We start from the raw sequence: 16,516 nt of genomic DNA, 5'->3' as shown, positions 1-16,516 counted from the left end.
GGTGTTGTTTGGTAACAGTGTGTATTATTATCAGGTGACGGTGTTGTTTGGTAACAGTGTGTATTATTACCAGGTGACGGTGTTGTTTGGTAACAGTGTGTATTATTACCAGGAGATGGTGTTGTTTGGTAACAGTGTGTATTATTACCAGGTGACGGTGTTGTTTGGTAACAGTGTGTATTATTACCAGGTGACGGTGCTGTTTAATAGCTGTGTTATACTAGGTGATGGTGTTTGGTAACCCTGTGTTTTACTAGGTGATGGTGTTTGGTAACCCTGTGTTTTACTAGGTGACGGTGCTGTTTGCGGGGCTACACATCAATAAGTCTCCGTATAAGGTGGATGTGGGGAAACCCTGTGTTTTACTAGGTGATGGTGTTTGGTAACTCTGTGTTTTACTAGGTGATGGTGTTTGGTAACCCTGTGTTTTACTAGGTGATGGTGTTTGGTAACTCTGTGTTTTACTAGGTGATGATGTTGTTTGGTAACTCTGTGGTTTACCAGGTGACGGTGTTGTTTGGTAACAGTGTGTATTATTACCAGTTGACGGTGCTGTTTGGTAGCTGTGTTATACTAGGTGATGGTGTTTGGTAACCCTGTGTTTTACTAGGTGATGGTGTTTGGTAACCCTGTGTTTTACTAGGTGACGGTGCTGTTTGCGGGGCTACACATCAATAAGTGTCCGTATAAGGTGGATGTGGGGAAACCCTGTGTTTTACTAGGTGATGGTGTTTGGTAACTCTGTGTTTTACTAGGTGATGGTGTTTGGTAACCCTGTGTTTTACTAGGTGATGGTGTTTGGTAACTCTGTGTTTTACTAGGTGATGGTGTTGTTTGGTAACTCTGTGGTTTACCAGGTGACGGTGTTGTTTGGTAACAGTGTGTATTATTACCAGGTGACGGTGCTGTTTGCTAGCTGTGTTATACTAGGTGATGGTGTTTGGTAACCCTGTGTTTTACTAGGTGATGGTGTTTGGTAACCCTGTGTTTTACTAGGTGACGGTGCTGTTTGCGGGGCTACACATCAATAAGTCTCCGTATAAGGTGGATGTGGGGAAACCCTGTGTTTTACTAGGTGATGGTGTTTGGTAACTCTGTGTTTTACTAGGTGATGGTGTTTGGTAACCCTGTGTTTTACTAGGTGATGGTGTTTGGTAACTCTGTGTTTTACTAGGTGATGATGTTGTTTGGTAACAGTGTGTATTATTACCAGGTGACGGTGTTGTTTGGTAACAGTGTGTATTTATTACCAGGTGATGGTGTTGTTTGGTAACAGTGTGTATTATTACCAGGTGATGGTGTTGTTTGGTAACAGTGTGTATTATTACCAGGTGACGGTGTTGTTTGGTAACAGTGTGTATTATTACCAGGTGACGGTGTTGTTTGGTAACAGCTGTGTATTATTACCAGGTGACGGTGTTGTTTGGTAACAGTGTGTATTATTACCAGGTGACGGTGTTGTTTGGTAACAGTGTGTATTATTACCAGGTGACGGTGTTGTTTGGTAACAGTGTGTATTATTACCAGGTGACGGTGTTGTTTGGTAACAGTGTGTATTATTACCAGGTGACGGTGTTGTTTGGTAACAGTGTGTATTATTACCAGGTGACGGTGTTGTTTGGTAACAGTGTGTATTATTATCAGGTGACGGTGTTGTTTGGTAACAGTGTGTATTATTACCAGGTGACGGTGTTGTTTGGTAACAGTGTGTATTATTACCAGGAGATGGTGTTGTTTGGTAACAGTGTGTATTATTACCAGGTGACGGTGCTGTTTGCTAGCTGTGTTATACTAGGTGATGGTGTTTGGTAACCCTGTGTTTTACTAGGTGATGGTGTTTGGTAACCCTGTGTTTTACTAGGTGACGGTGCTGTTTGCGGGGCTACACATCAATAAGTCTCCGTATAAGGTGGATGTGGGGAAACCCTGTGTTTTACTAGGTGATGGTGTTTGGTAACTCTGTGTTTTACTAGGTGATGGTGTTTGGTAACCCTGTGTTTTACTAGGTGATGGTGTTTGGTAACTCTGTGTTTTATTAGGTGATGATGTTGTTTGGTAACTCTGTGGTTTACCAGGTGACGGTGTTGTTTGGTAACAGTGTGTATTATTACCAGGTGACGGTGCTGTTTGGTAGCTGTGTTATACTAGGTGATGGTGTTTGGTAACCCTGTGTTTTACTAGGTGATGGTGTTTGGTAACCCTGTGTTTTACTAGGTGACGGTGCTGTTTGCGGGGCTACACATCAATAAGTCTCCGTATAAGGTGGATGTGGGGAAACCCTGTGTTTTACTAGGTGATGGTGTTTGGTAACTCTGTGTTTTACTAGGTGATGGTGTTTGGTAACCCTGTGTTTTACTAGGTGATGGTGTTTGGTAACTCTGTGTTTTACTAGGTGATGGTGTTGTTTGGTAACTCTGTGGTTTACCAGGTGACGGTGTTGTTTGGTAACAGTGTGTATTATTACCAGGTGACGGTGCTGTTTGCTAGCTGTGTTATACTAGGTGATGGTGTTTGGTAACCCTGTGTTTTACTAGGTGATGGTGTTTGGTAACCCTGTGTTTTACTAGGTGACGGTGCTGTTTGCGGGGCTACACATCAATAAGTCTCCGTATAAGGTGGATGTGGGGAAACCCTGTGTTTTACTAGGTGATGGTGTTTGGTAACCCTGTGTTTTACTAGGTGATGGTGTTTGGTAACCCTGTGTTTTACTAGGTGATGGTGTTTGGTAACTCTGTGTTTTACTAGGTGATGATGTTGTTTGGTAACAGTGTGTATTATTATCAGGTGACGGTGTTGTTTGGTAACAGTGTGTATTATTACCAGGTGACGGTGTTGTTTGGTAACAGTGTGATTTATTACCAGGTGATGGTGTTGTTTGGTAACAGTGTGTATTATTACCAGGTGATGGTGTTGTTTGGTAACAGTGTGTATTATTACCAGGTGACGGTGTTGTTTGGTAACAGTGTGTATTATTACCAGGTGACGGTGTTGTTTGGTAACAGTGCGTATTATTACCAGGTGACGGTGTTGTTTGGTAACAGTGTGTATTATTGTGTGTATTATTACCAGGTGACGGTGTTGTTTGGTAACAGTGTGTATTATTACCAGGTGACGGTGTTGTTTGGTAACAGTGTGTATTATTACCAGGTGACGGTGTTGTTTGGTAACAGTGCGTATTATTACCAGGTGACGGTGTTGTTTGGTAACAGTGTGTATTATTACCAGGTGACGGTGTTGTTTGGTAACAGTGTGTATTATTACCAGGTGACGGTGTTGTTTGGTAACAGTGTGTATTATTACCAGGTGACGGTGTTGTTTGGTAACAGTGTGTATTATTACCAGGTGACGGTGTTGTTTGGTATCAGTGTGTATTATTACCAAGTGACGGTGTTGTTTGGTAACAGTGTGTATTATTATCAGGTGACGGTGTTGTTTGGTAACAGTGTGTATTATTACCAGGTGACGGTGTTGTTTGGTAACAGTGTGTATTATTACCAGGTGACGGTGTTGTTTGGTAACAGTGTGTATTATTACCAGGTGACGGTGTTGTTTGGTAACAGTGTGTATTATTACCAGGCGATGGTGTTATTTGGTAACAGTGTGTATTATTACCAGGTGACGGTGTTGTTTGGTAACAGTGTGTATTATTACCAGGTGACGGTGTTGTTTGGTAACAGTGTGGATTATTACCAGGTGACGGTGTTGTTTGGTAACAGTGTGTATTATTATCAGGTGACGGTGTTGTTTGGTAACAGTGTGTATTATTACCAGGTGACGGTGTTGTTTGGTAACAGTGTGTATTATTATCAGGTGACGGTGTTGTTTGGTAACAGTGTGTATTATTACCAGGTGACGGTGTTGTTTGGTAACAGTGTGTATTATTACCAGGTGACGGTGTTGTTTGGTAACAGTGTGTATTATTACCAGGTGACGGTGTTGTTTGGTAACAGTGTGTATTATTACCAGGCGATGGTGTTATTTGGTAACAGTGTGTATTATTACCAGGTGACGGTGTTGTTTGGTAACAGTGTGTATTATTACCAGGTGACGGTGTTGTTTGGTAACAGTGTGGATTATTACCAGGTGACGGTGTTGTTTGGTAACAGTGTGTATTATTATCAGGTGACGGTGTTGTTTGGTAACAGTGTGTATTATTACCAGGTGACGGTGTTGTTTGGTAACAGTGTGTATTATTACCAGGAGATGGTGTTGTTTGGTAACAGTGTGTATTATTATCAGGTGACGGTGTTGTTTGGTAACAGTGTGTATTATTACCAGGTGACGGTGTTGTTTGGTAACAGTGTGTATTATTACCAGGAGATGGTGTTGTTTGGTAACAGTGTGTATTATTACCAGGTGACGGTGCTGTTTGCTAGCTGTGTTATACTAGGTGATGGTGTTTGGTAACCCTGTGTTTTACTAGGTGATGGTGTTTGGTAACCCTGTGTTTTACTAGGTGACGGTGCTGTTTGCGGGGCTACACATCAATAAGTCTCCGTATAAGGTGGATGTGGGGAAACCCTGTGTTTTACTAGGTGATGGTGTTTGGTAACTCTGTGTTTTACTAGGTGATGGTGTTTGGTAACCCTGTGTTTTACTAGGTGATGGTGTTGTTTGGTAACTCTGTGTTTTATTAGGTGATGATGTTGTTTGGTAACTCTGTGGTTTACCAGGTGACGGTGTTGTTTGGTAACAGTGTGTATTATTACCAGGTGACGGTGCTGTTTGGTAGCTGTGTTATACTAGGTGATGGTGTTTGGTAACCCTGTGTTTTACTAGGTGATGGTGTTTGGTAACCCTGTGTTTTACTAGGTGACGGTGCTGTTTGCGGGGCTACACATCAATAAGTCTCCGTATAAGGTGGATGTGGGGAAACCCTGTGTTTTACTAGGTGACGGTGTTGTTTGGTAACAGTGTGTATTATTACCAGGTGACGGTGTTGTTTGGTAACAGTGTGGATTATTACCAGGTGACGGTGTTGTTTGGTAACAGTGTGTATTATTATCAGGTGACGGTGTTGTTTGGTAACAGTGTGTATTATTACCAGGTGACGGTGTTGTTTGGTAACAGTGTGTATTATTATCAGGTGACGGTGTTGTTTGGTAACAGTGTGTATTATTACCAGGTGACGGTGTTGTTTGGTAACAGTGTGTATTATTACCAGGTGACGGTGTTGTTTGGTAACAGTGTGTATTATTACCAGGTGACGGTGTTGTTTGGTAACAGTGTGTATTATTACCAGGCGATGGTGTTATTTGGTAACAGTGTGTATTATTACCAGGTGACGGTGTTGTTTGGTAACAGTGTGTATTATTACCAGGTGACGGTGTTGTTTGGTAACAGTGTGGATTATTACCAGGTGACGGTGTTGTTTGGTAACAGTGTGTATTATTATCAGGTGACGGTGTTGTTTGGTAACAGTGTGTATTATTACCAGGTGACGGTGTTGTTTGGTAACAGTGTGTATTATTACCAGGAGATGGTGTTGTTTGGTAACAGTGTGTATTATTATCAGGTGACGGTGTTGTTTGGTAACAGTGTGTATTATTACCAGGTGACGGTGTTGTTTGGTAACAGTGTGTATTATTACCAGGAGATGGTGTTGTTTGGTAACAGTGTGTATTATTACCAGGTGACGGTGCTGTTTGCTAGCTGTGTTATACTAGGTGATGGTGTTTGGTAACCCTGTGTTTTACTAGGTGATGGTGTTTGGTAACCCTGTGTTTTACTAGGTGACGGTGCTGTTTGCGGGGCTACACATCAATAAGTCTCCGTATAAGGTGGATGTGGGGAAACCCTGTGTTTTACTAGGTGATGGTGTTTGGTAACTCTGTGTTTTACTAGGTGATGGTGTTTGGTAACCCTGTGTTTTACTAGGTGATGGTGTTTGGTAACTCTGTGTTTTATTAGGTGATGATGTTGTTTGGTAACTCTGTGGTTTACCAGGTGACGGTGTTGTTTGGTAACAGTGTGTATTATTACCAGGTGACGGTGCTGTTTGGTAGCTGTGTTATACTAGGTGATGGTGTTTGGTAACCCTGTGTTTTACTAGGTGATGGTGTTTGGTAACCCTGTGTTTTACTAGGTGACGGTGCTGTTTGCGGGGCTACACATCAATAAGTCTCCGTATAAGGTGGATGTGGGGAAACCCTGTGTTTTACTAGGTGATGGTGTTTGGTAACTCTGTGTTTTACTAGGTGATGGTGTTTGGTAACCCTGTGTTTTACTAGGTGATGGTGTTTGGTAACTCTGTGTTTTACTAGGTGATGGTGTTGTTTGGTAACTCTGTGGTTTACCAGGTGACGGTGTTGTTTGGTAACAGTGTGTATTATTACCAGGTGACGGTGCTGTTTGCTAGCTGTGTTATACTAGGTGATGGTGTTTGGTAACCCTGTGTTTTACTAGGTGATGGTGTTTGGTAACCCTGTGTTTTACTAGGTGACGGTGCTGTTTGCGGGGCTACACATCAATAAGTCTCCGTATAAGGTGGATGTGGGGAAACCCTGTGTTTTACTAGGTGATGGTGTTTGGTAACCCTGTGTTTTACTAGGTGATGGTGTTTGGTAACCCTGTGTTTTACTAGGTGATGGTGTTTGGTAACTCTGTGTTTTACTAGGTGATGATGTTGTTTGGTAACAGTGTGTATTATTATCAGGTGACGGTGTTGTTTGGTAACAGTGTGTATTATTACCAGGTGACGGTGTTGTTTGGTAACAGTGTGATTTATTACCAGGTGATGGTGTTGTTTGGTAACAGTGTGTATTATTACCAGGTGATGGTGTTGTTTGGTAACAGTGTGTATTATTACCAGGTGACGGTGTTGTTTGGTAACAGTGTGTATTATTACCAGGTGACGGTGTTGTTTGGTAACAGTGCGTATTATTACCAGGTGACGGTGTTGTTTGGTAACAGTGTGTATTATTGTGTGTATTATTACCAGGTGACGGTGTTGTTTGGTAACAGTGTGTATTATTACCAGGTGACGGTGTTGTTTGGTAACAGTGTGTATTATTACCAGGTGACGGTGTTGTTTGGTAACAGTGCGTATTATTACCAGGTGACGGTGTTGTTTGGTAACAGTGTGTATTATTACCAGGTGACGGTGTTGTTTGGTAACAGTGTGTATTATTACCAGGTGACGGTGTTGTTTGGTAACAGTGTGTATTATTACCAGGTGACGGTGTTGTTTGGTAACAGTGTGTATTATTACCAGGTGACGGTGTTGTTTGGTATCAGTGTGTATTATTACCAAGTGACGGTGTTGTTTGGTAACAGTGTGTATTATTATCAGGTGACGGTGTTGTTTGGTAACAGTGTGTATTATTACCAGGTGACGGTGTTGTTTGGTAACAGTGTGTATTATTACCAGGTGACGGTGTTGTTTGGTAACAGTGTGTATTATTACCAGGTGACGGTGTTGTTTGGTAACAGTGTGTATTATTACCAGGCGATGGTGTTATTTGGTAACAGTGTGTATTATTACCAGGTGACGGTGTTGTTTGGTAACAGTGTGTATTATTACCAGGTGACGGTGTTGTTTGGTAACAGTGTGGATTATTACCAGGTGACGGTGTTGTTTGGTAACAGTGTGTATTATTATCAGGTGACGGTGTTGTTTGGTAACAGTGTGTATTATTACCAGGTGACGGTGTTGTTTGGTAACAGTGTGTATTATTACCAGGTGACGGTGTTGTTTGGTAACAGTGTGTATTATTACCAGGTGACGGTGTTGTTTGGTAACAGTGTGTATTATTACCAGGCGATGGTGTTATTTGGTAACAGTGTGTATTATTACCAGGTGACGGTGTTGTTTGGTAACAGTGTGTATTATTACCAGGTGACGGTGTTGTTTGGTAACAGTGTGGATTATTACCAGGTGACGGTGTTGTTTGGTAACAGTGTGTATTATTATCAGGTGACGGTGTTGTTTGGTAACAGTGTGTATTATTACCAGGTGACGGTGTTGTTTGGTAACAGTGTGTATTATTACCAGGAGATGGTGTTGTTTGGTAACAGTGTGTATTATTATCAGGTGACGGTGTTGTTTGGTAACAGTGTGTATTATTACCAGGTGACGGTGTTGTTTGGTAACAGTGTGTATTATTACCAGGAGATGGTGTTGTTTGGTAACAGTGTGTATTATTACCAGGTGACGGTGTTGTTTGGTAACAGTGTGTATTATTACCAGGTGACGGTGCTGTTTGCTAGCTGTGTTATACTAGGTGATGGTGTTTGGTAACCCTGTGTTTTACTAGGTGATGGTGTTTGGTAACCCTGTGTTTTACTAGGTGACGGTGCTGTTTGCGGGGCTACACATCAATAAGTCTCCGTATAAGGTGGATGTGGGGAAACCCTGTGTTTTACTAGGTGATGGTGTTTGGTAACTCTGTGTTTTACTAGGTGATGGTGTTTGGTAACCCTGTGTTTTACTAGGTGATGGTGTTTGGTAACTCTGTGTTTTACTAGGTGATGATGTTGTTTGGTAACTCTGTGGTTTACCAGGTGACGGTGTTGTTTGGTAACAGTGTGTATTATTACCAGGTGACGGTGCTGTTTGGTAGCTGTGTTATACTAGGTGATGGTGTTTGGTAACCCTGTGTTTTACTAGGTGATGGTGTTTGGTAACCCTGTGTTTTACTAGGTGACGGTGCTGTTTGCGGGGCTACACATCAATAAGTCTCCGTATAAGGTGGATGTGGGGAAACCCTGTGTTTTACTAGGTGATGGTGTTTGGTAACTCTGTGTTTTACTAGGTGATGGTGTTTGGTAACCCTGTGTTTTACTAGGTGATGGTGTTTGGTAACTCTGTGTTTTACTAGGTGATGGTGTTGTTTGGTAACTCTGTGGTTTACCAGGTGACGGTGTTGTTTGGTAACAGTGTGTATTATTACCAAGTGACGGTGCTGTTTGGTAGCTGTGTTATACTAGGTGATGGTGTTGTTTGGTAACCCTGTGTTATACTAGGTGATGGTGTTTGGTAACCCTGTGTTATACTAGGTGATGGTGTTTGGTAACCCTGAGTTATACTAGGTGATGGTGTTTGGTAACCCTGTGTTTTACTAGGTGATGGTGTTTGGTAACTCTGTGTTTTACTAGGTGACGGTGTTGTTTGGTAACAGTGTGTATTATTACCAGGTGACGGTGCTGTTTGCTAGCTGTGTTATACTAGGTGATGGTGTTTGGTAACCCTGTGTTTTACTAGGTGACGGTGCTGTTTACGGGGCTACACATCAATAAGTCTCCGTATGAGGTGGATGTGGGGATGGATGTGGGGATGGCCCAGGGAGACAGCAGCAAAGCTACAGCTCAGGGACCTGGACTAGAACCTGCCGGGAACATCGTCAATAAGTCCACATGCTTTGACGTCTACACCGCAGGTACACACTGTTTTCTCAGTCATTGAACTCCGTGACTGTTTTAAAATCACCATTGGTATCTTGCTGACCTCGCTGAGCTGTTTCCTTCCTCTCTGGCAGCTCAGTTAGTAAGGACGACTGTATATTTGTCGCTTTTGGCTGGTTTGTGTGTTACGTGTGTTATGTGTATATATTGAGTGTACACTGAGTGTACAAAATATTAGGAACACCTGCTCTTTCCATGACATAGACTGACTAGGTGAATCCAGGTGAAAGCTATGATCCTTTTAGATGTCACTTGATAAATCCACTTCAATCAATGTCGATGAAAAGTCCATCCCTCAACGAATTGAGGGCAAAAAGGGGGTGCAACTCAATATTAGGAAGGTGTTCCTAATGTTTTGTACACTTAGTGTATATTATATATTGCAGGAAAAGACACCACGATTCATACACATATGTCCATTTCCTTCCCACTTTAATATACAATATATTGGTATGGTGCTAAGACTCTCCCTGTGTCCAGGTGCTAAGACTCTCCCTGTGTCCAGGTGCTAAGACTCTCCCTGTGTCCAGGTGCTAAGGCTCTCCCTGTGTCCAGGTGCTAAGACTCTCCCTGTGTCCAGGTGCTAAGACTCTCCCTGTGTCCAGGTGCTAAGGCTCTCCCTGTGTCCAGGTGCTAAGACTCTCCCTGTGTCCAGGTGCTAAGACTCTCCCTGTGTCCAGGTGCTAAGACTCTCCCTGTGTCCAGGTGCTAAGACTCTCCCTGTGTCCAGGTGCTAAGACTCTCCCTGTGTCCAGGTGCTAAGACTCTCCCTGTGTCCAGGTGCTAAGACTCTCCCTGTGTCCAGGTGCTAAGACTCTCCCTGTGTCCAGGTGCTAAGACTCTCCCTGTGTCCAGGTGCTAAGACTCTCCCTGTGTCCAGGTGCTAAGGCTCTCCCTGTGTCCAGGTGCTAAGGCTCTCCCTGTGTCCAGGTGCTAAGGCTCTCCCTGTGTCCAGGTGCTAAGGCTCTCCCTGTGTCCAGGTGCTAAGGCTCTCCCTGTGTCCAGGTGCTAAGACTCTCCCTGTGTCCAGGTGCTAAGGCTCTCCCTGTGTCCAGGTGCTAAGACTCTCCCTGTGTCCAGGTGCTAAGGCTCTCCCTGTGTCCAGGTACTAAGGCTCTCCCTGTCTCCAGGTGTTAAGACTCTCCCTGTGTCCAGGTGCTAAGACTCTCCCTGTCTCCAGGTGCTAAGACTCTCCCTGTGTCCAGGTGCTAAGGCTCTCCCTGTGCCCAGGTGCTAAGACTCTCCCTGTGTCCAGGTGCTAAGACTCTCCCTGTCTCCAGGTGCTAAGACTCTCCCTGTGTCCAGGTGCTAAGGCTCTCCCTGTGTCCAGGTACTAAGGCTCTCCCTGTCTCCAGGTGTTAAGACTCTCCCTGTGTCCAGGTGCTAAGACTCTCCCTGTCTCCAGGTGCTAAGACTCTCCCTGTGTCCAGGTGCTAAGGCTCTCCCTGTGCCCAGGTGCTAAGACTCTCCCTGTGTCCAGGTGCTAAGACTCTCCCTGTCTCCAGGTGCTAAGACTCTCCCTGTGTCCAGGTGCTAAGGCTCTCCCTGTGTCCAGGTGCTAAGGCTCTCCCTGTGTCCAGGTGCTAAGGCTCTCCCTGTGTCCAGGTGCTAAGACTCTCCCTGTGCCCAGGTGCTAAGGCTCTCCCTGTGCCCAGGTGCTAAGACTCTCCCTGTGTCCAGGTGCTAAGACTCTCCCTGTGTCCAGGTGCTAAGGCTCTCCCTGTGCCCAGGTGTTAAGACTCTCCCTGTGTCCAGGTGCTAAGGCTCTCCCTGTGTCCAGGTGCTAAGACTCTCCCTGTGTCCAGGTGCTAAGGCTCTCCCTGTGTCCAGGTGCTAAGGCTCTCCCTGTGTCCAGGTGCTAAGGCTCTCCCTGTGTCCAGGTGCTAAGACTCTCCCTGTGTCCAGGTGCTAAGACTCTCCCTGTGTCCAGGTGCTAAGACTCTCCCTGTGTCCAGGTGCTAAGACTCTCCCTGTGTCCAGGTGCTAAGGCTCTCCCTGTGTCCAGGTGCTAAGACTCCCTGTGTCCAGGTGCTAAGACTCTCCCTGTGTCCAGGTGCTAAGACTCTCCCTGTGTCCAGGTGCTAAGACTCTCCCTGTGTCCAGGTGTTAAGACTCCCTGTGTCCAGGTGCTAAGACTCTCCCTGTGTCCAGGTGCTAAGACTCTCCCTGTGTCCAGGTGCTAAGGCTCTCCCTGTGTCCAGGTGCTAAGGCTCTCCCTGTCTCCAGGTGCTAAGACTCTCCCTGTGTCCAGGTGCTAAGACTCTCCCTGTGTCCAGGTGCTAAGACTCTCCCTGTGTCCAGGTGCTAAGGCTCTCCCTGTGTCCAGGTGCTAAGGCTCTCCCTGTGTCCAGGTGCTAAGACTCTCCCTGTGTCCAGGTGCTAAGACTCTCCCTGTGTCCAGGTGCTAAGGCTCTCCCTGTCTCCAGGTGCTAAGACTCTCCCTGTGTCCAGGTGTTAAGACTCCCTGTGTCCAGGTGCTAAGACTCTCCCTGTGTCCAGGTGCTAAGACTCTCCCTGTGTCCAGGTGCTAAGACTCTCCCTGTGTCCAGGTGCTAAGGCTCTCCCTGTGTCCAGGTGCTAAGACTCTCCCTGTGTCCAGGTGCTAAGACTCTCCCTGTGTCCAGGTGCTAAGGCTCTCCCTGTGTCCAGGTGCTAAGGCTCTCCCTGTGTCCAGGTGCTAAGGCTCTCCCTGTGTCCATGTGCTAAGACTCTCCCTGTGTCCAGGTGCTAAGGCTCTCCCTGTCTCCAGGTGCTAAGACTCTCCCTGTGTCCAGGTGCTAAGGCTCTCCCTGTGTCCAGGTGCTAAGGCTCTCCCTGTGTCCAGGTGCTAAGACTCTCCCTGTGTCCAGGTGCTAAGGCTCTCCCTGTGTCCAGGTGCTAAGGCTCTCCCTGTGTCCAGGTGCTAAGGCTCTCCCTGTGTCCATGTGCTAAGACTCTCCCTGTGTCCAGGTGCTAAGGCTCTCCCTGTCTCCAGGTGCTAAGACTCTCCCTGTGTCCAGGTGCTAAGGCTCTCCCTGTGTCCAGGTGCTAAGACTCTCCCTGTGTCCAGGTGCTAAGACTCTCCCTGTGTCCAGGTGCTAAGGCTCTCCCTGTGTCCAGGTGCTAAGGCTCTCCCTGTGTCCAGGTGCTAAGACTCTCCCTGTGTCCAGGTGCTAAGGCTCTCCCTGTGTCCAGGTGCTAAGGCTCTCCCTGTGTCCAGGTGCTAAGGCTCTCCCTGTGTCCAGGTGCTAAGACTCTCCCTGTGTCCAGGTGCTAAGACTCTCCCTGTGTCCAGGTGCTAAGGCTCTCCCTGTGTCCAGGTACTAAGGCTCTCCCTGTCTCCAGGTGTTAAGACTCTCCCTGTGTCCAGGTGCTAAGACTCTCCCTGTCTCCAGGTGCTAAGACTCTCCCTGTGTCCAGGTGCTAAGGCTCTCCCTGTGCCCAGGTGCTAAGACTCTCCCTGTGTCCAGGTGCTAAGGCTCTCCCTGTGTCCAGGTGCTAAGACTCTCCCTGTGCCCAGGTGCTAAGGCTCTCCCTGTGCCCAGGTGCTAAGACTCTCCCTGTGTCCAGGTGCTAAGACTCTCCCTGTGTCCAGGTGCTAAGGCTCTCCCTGTGCCCAGGTGTTAAGACTCTCCCTGTGTCCAGGTGCTAAGGCTCTCCCTGTGTCCAGGTGCTAAGACTCTCCCTGTGTCCAGGTGCTAAGACTCTCCCTGTGTCCAGGTGCTAAGACTCTCCATGTGTCCAGGTGCTAAGACTCTCCCTGTGTCCAGGTGCTAAGGCTCTCCCTGTGTCCAGGTGCTAAGACTCCCTGTGTCCAGGTGCTAAGACTCTCCCTGTGTCCAGGTGCTAAGACTCTCCCTGTGTCCAGGTGCTAAGACTCTCCCTGTGTCCAGGTGCTAAGACTCCCTGTGTCCAGGTGCTAAGACTCTCCCTGTGTCCAGGTGCTAAGACTCTCCCTGTGTCCAGGTGCTAAGGCTCTCCCTGTGTCCAGGTGCTAAGGCTCTCCCTGTCTCCAGGTGCTAAGACTCTCCCTGTGTCCAGGTGCTAAGACTCTCCCTGTGTCCAGGTGCTAAGACTCTCCCTGTGTCCAGGTGCTAAGGCTCTCCCTGTGTCCAGGTGCTAAGGCTCTCCCTGTGTCCAGGTGCTAAGACTCTCCCTGTGTCCAGGTGCTAAGACTCTCCCTGTGTCCAGGTGCTAAGGCTCTCCCTGTCTCCAGGTGCTAAGACTCTCCCTGTGTCCAGGTGTTAAGACTCCCTGTGTCCAGGTGCTAAGACTCTCCCTGTGTCCAGGTGTTAAGACTCCCTGTGTCCAGGTGCTAAGACTCTCCCTGTGTCCAGGTGCTAAGACTCTCCCTGTGTCCAGATGCTAAGACTCTCCCTGTGTCCAGGTGCTAAGGCTCTCCCTGTCTCCAGGTGCTAAGACTCTCCCTGTGTCCAGGTGCTAAGGCTCTCCCTGTCTCCAGGTGCTAAGGCTCTCCCTGTGTCCAGGTGCTAAGACTCTCCCTGTGTCCAGGTGCTAAGGCTCTCCCTGTCTCCAGGTGCTAAGACTCTCCCTGTGTCCAGGTGCTAAGGCTCTCCCTGTGTCCAGGTGCTAAGGCTCTCCCTGTGTCCAGGTGCTAAGGCTCTCCCTGTGCCCAGGTGCTAAGGCTCTCCCTGTGTCCAGGTGCTAAGACTCTCCCTGTGTCCAGGTGCTAAGGCTCTCCCTGTCTCCAGGTGCTAAGACTCTCCCTGTGTCCAGGTGCTAAGGCTCTCCCTGTGTCCAGGTGCTAAGGCTCTCCCTGTGTCCAGGTGCTAAGGCCAGGTGCTAAGACTCTCCCTGTGTCCAGGTGCTAAGACTCTCCCTGTGTATAGGTGCTAAGGCTCTCCCTGTCTCCAGGTGTTAAGACTCTCCCTGTGTCCAGGTGCTAAGACTCTCCCTGTGTCCAGGTGCTAAGGCTCTCCCTGTCTCCAGGTGCTAAGGCTCTCCCTGTGTCCAGGTGCTAAGACTCTCCCTGTGTCCAGGTGCTAAGGCTCTCCCTGTCTCCAGGTGCTAAGGCTCTCCCTGTGTCCAGGTGCTAAGACTCTCCCTGTGTCCAGGTGCTAAGGCTCTCCCTGTGTCCAGGTGCTAAGGCTCTCCCTGTCTCCAGGTGTTAAGACTCCCTGTGTCCAGGTGCTAAGGCTCTCCCTGTGTCCAGGTGCTAAGGCTCTCTCTGTGTCCAGTTGTTAAGACTCCCTGTGTCCAGGTGCTAAGACTCTCCCTGTGTCCAGGTGCTAAGACTCTCCCTGTGTCCAGGTGCTAAGACTCTCCCTGTGTCCAGGTGCTAAGACTCTCCCTGTGTCCAGGTGCTAAGGCTCTCCCTGTCTCCAGGTGCTAAGACTCTCCCTGTGTCCAGGTGCTAAGACTCTCCCTGTGTCCAGGTGCTAAGACTCTCCCTGTGTCCAGGTGCTAAGGCTCTCCCTGTGTCCAGGTGCTAAGACTCTCCCTGTGTCCAGGTGCTAAGACTCTCCCTGTGTCCAGGTGCTAAGACTCTCCCTGTGCCCAGGTGCTAAGGCTCTCCCTGTGTCCAGGTGCTAAGACTCTCCCTGTCTCCAGGTGCTAAGGCTCTCCCTGTGTCCAGGTGCTAAGGCTCTCCCTGTGTCCAGGTGCTAAGGCTCTCCCTGTGTCCAGGTGCTAAGGCTCTCCCTGTGTCCAGGTGCTAAGACTCTCCCTGTGTCCAGGTGTTAAGGCTCTCCCTGTGTCCAGGTGCTAAGGCTCTCCCTGTGTCCAGGTGCTAAGACTCTCCCTGTGCCCAGGTGCTAAGACTCTCCCTGTGTCCAGGTGCTAAGGCTCTCTCTGTGTCCAGGTGTTAAGGCTCTCCCTGTCTCCAGGTGCTAAGGCTCTCCCTGTGTCCAGGTGCTAAGGCTCTCCCTGTCTCCAGGTGCTAAGACTCTCCCTGTGTCCAGGTGCTAAGGCTCTCCCTGTCTCCAGGTGCTAAGGCTCTCTCTGTGTATAGGTGCTAAGACTCTCCCTGTGTCCAGGTGCTAAGACTCTCCCTGTGTCCAGGTGCTAAGACTCTCCCTGTGTCCAGGTGTTAAGACTCCCTGTGTCCAGGTGCTAAGGCTCTCTCTGTGTCCAGGTGTTAAGACTCCCTGTGTCCAGGTGCTAAGACTCTCCCTGTGTCCAGGTGCTAAGACTCTCCCTGTGTCCAGGTGCTAAGACTCTCCCTGTGTCCAGGTGCTAAGGCTCTCCCTGTCTCCAGGTGCTAAGACTCTCCCTGTGTCCAGGTGCTAAGACTCTCCCTGTGTCCAGGTGCTAAGACTCTCCCTGTGTCCAGGTGCTAAGACTCTCCCTGTGTCCAGGTGCTAAGGCTCTCCCTGTGTCCAGGTGCTAAGGCTCTCCCTGTGTCCAGGTGCTAAGACTCTCCCTGTGTCCAGGTGCTAAGACTCTCCCTGTGTCCAGGTGCTAAGGCTCTCCCTGTGTCCAGGTGCTAAGACTCTCCCTGTGTCCAGGTGCTAAGACTCTCCCTGTGTCCAGGTCCTAAGGCTCTCCCTGTGCCCAGGTGCTAAGACTCTCCCTGTGCCCAGGTGCTAAGACTCTCCCTGTGTCCAGGTGCTAAGGCTCTCCCTGTGTCCAGGTGCTAAGACTCTCCCTGTGTCCAGGTGCTAAGACTCTCCCTGTGTCCAGGTGCTAAGACTCTCCCTGTGTCCAGCTGCTAAGGCTCTCCCTGTGTCCAGGTGCTAAGACTCTCCCTGTGTCCAGGTGCTAAGACTCTCCCTGTGTCCAGGTCCTAAGGCTCTCCCTGTGCCCAGGTGCTAAGACTCTCCCTGTGCCCAGGTGCTAAGACTCTCCCTGTGTCCAGGTGCTAAGGCTCTCCCTGTGTCCAGGTGCTAAGACTCTCCCTGTGTCCAGGTGCTAAGACTCTCCCTGTGTCCAGGTGCTAAGACTCTCCCTGTGTCCAGGTGCTAAGACTCTCCCTGTGTCCAGGTGCTAAGGCTCTCCCTGTGTCCAGGTGCTAAGACTCTCCCTGTGTCCAGGTGCTAAGACTCTCCCTGTGTCCAGGTGCTAAGACTCTCCCTGTGTCCAGGTGCTAAGACTCTCCCTGTGTCCAGGTGCTAAGACTCTCCCTGTGTCCAGGTGCTAAGACTCTCCCTGTGTCCAGGTCCTAAGGCTCTCCCTG

General features: G+C 48.2%; 1 protein-coding gene across 1 annotated transcript in view; it reads left to right on the top strand.

The window, feature by feature from the left end:
- LOC139557925 (filamin-A-like) overlaps positions 1 to 16,516 on the top strand; it is a 238,834-nt gene that overhangs the window by 65,034 nt on the left and 157,284 nt on the right. Inside the window, exon 7 of the mRNA XM_071373278.1 lies at positions 9,203 to 9,377. Within this exon, the coding sequence (XP_071229379.1) occupies positions 9,203 to 9,377 (175 nt within the window). The remainder of the gene's footprint in view (positions 1 to 9,202; positions 9,378 to 16,516) is intronic.

The sequence above is a fragment of the Salvelinus alpinus genome, chromosome 28 (assembly GCF_045679555.1).
Source record: "Salvelinus alpinus chromosome 28, SLU_Salpinus.1, whole genome shotgun sequence".
NCBI classification, from domain to species: Eukaryota; Metazoa; Chordata; class Actinopteri; order Salmoniformes; family Salmonidae; genus Salvelinus; species Salvelinus alpinus.
Note: the sequence above shows the minus strand (reverse complement) of the source record. Positions and strands in the feature narration are given on the sequence as shown.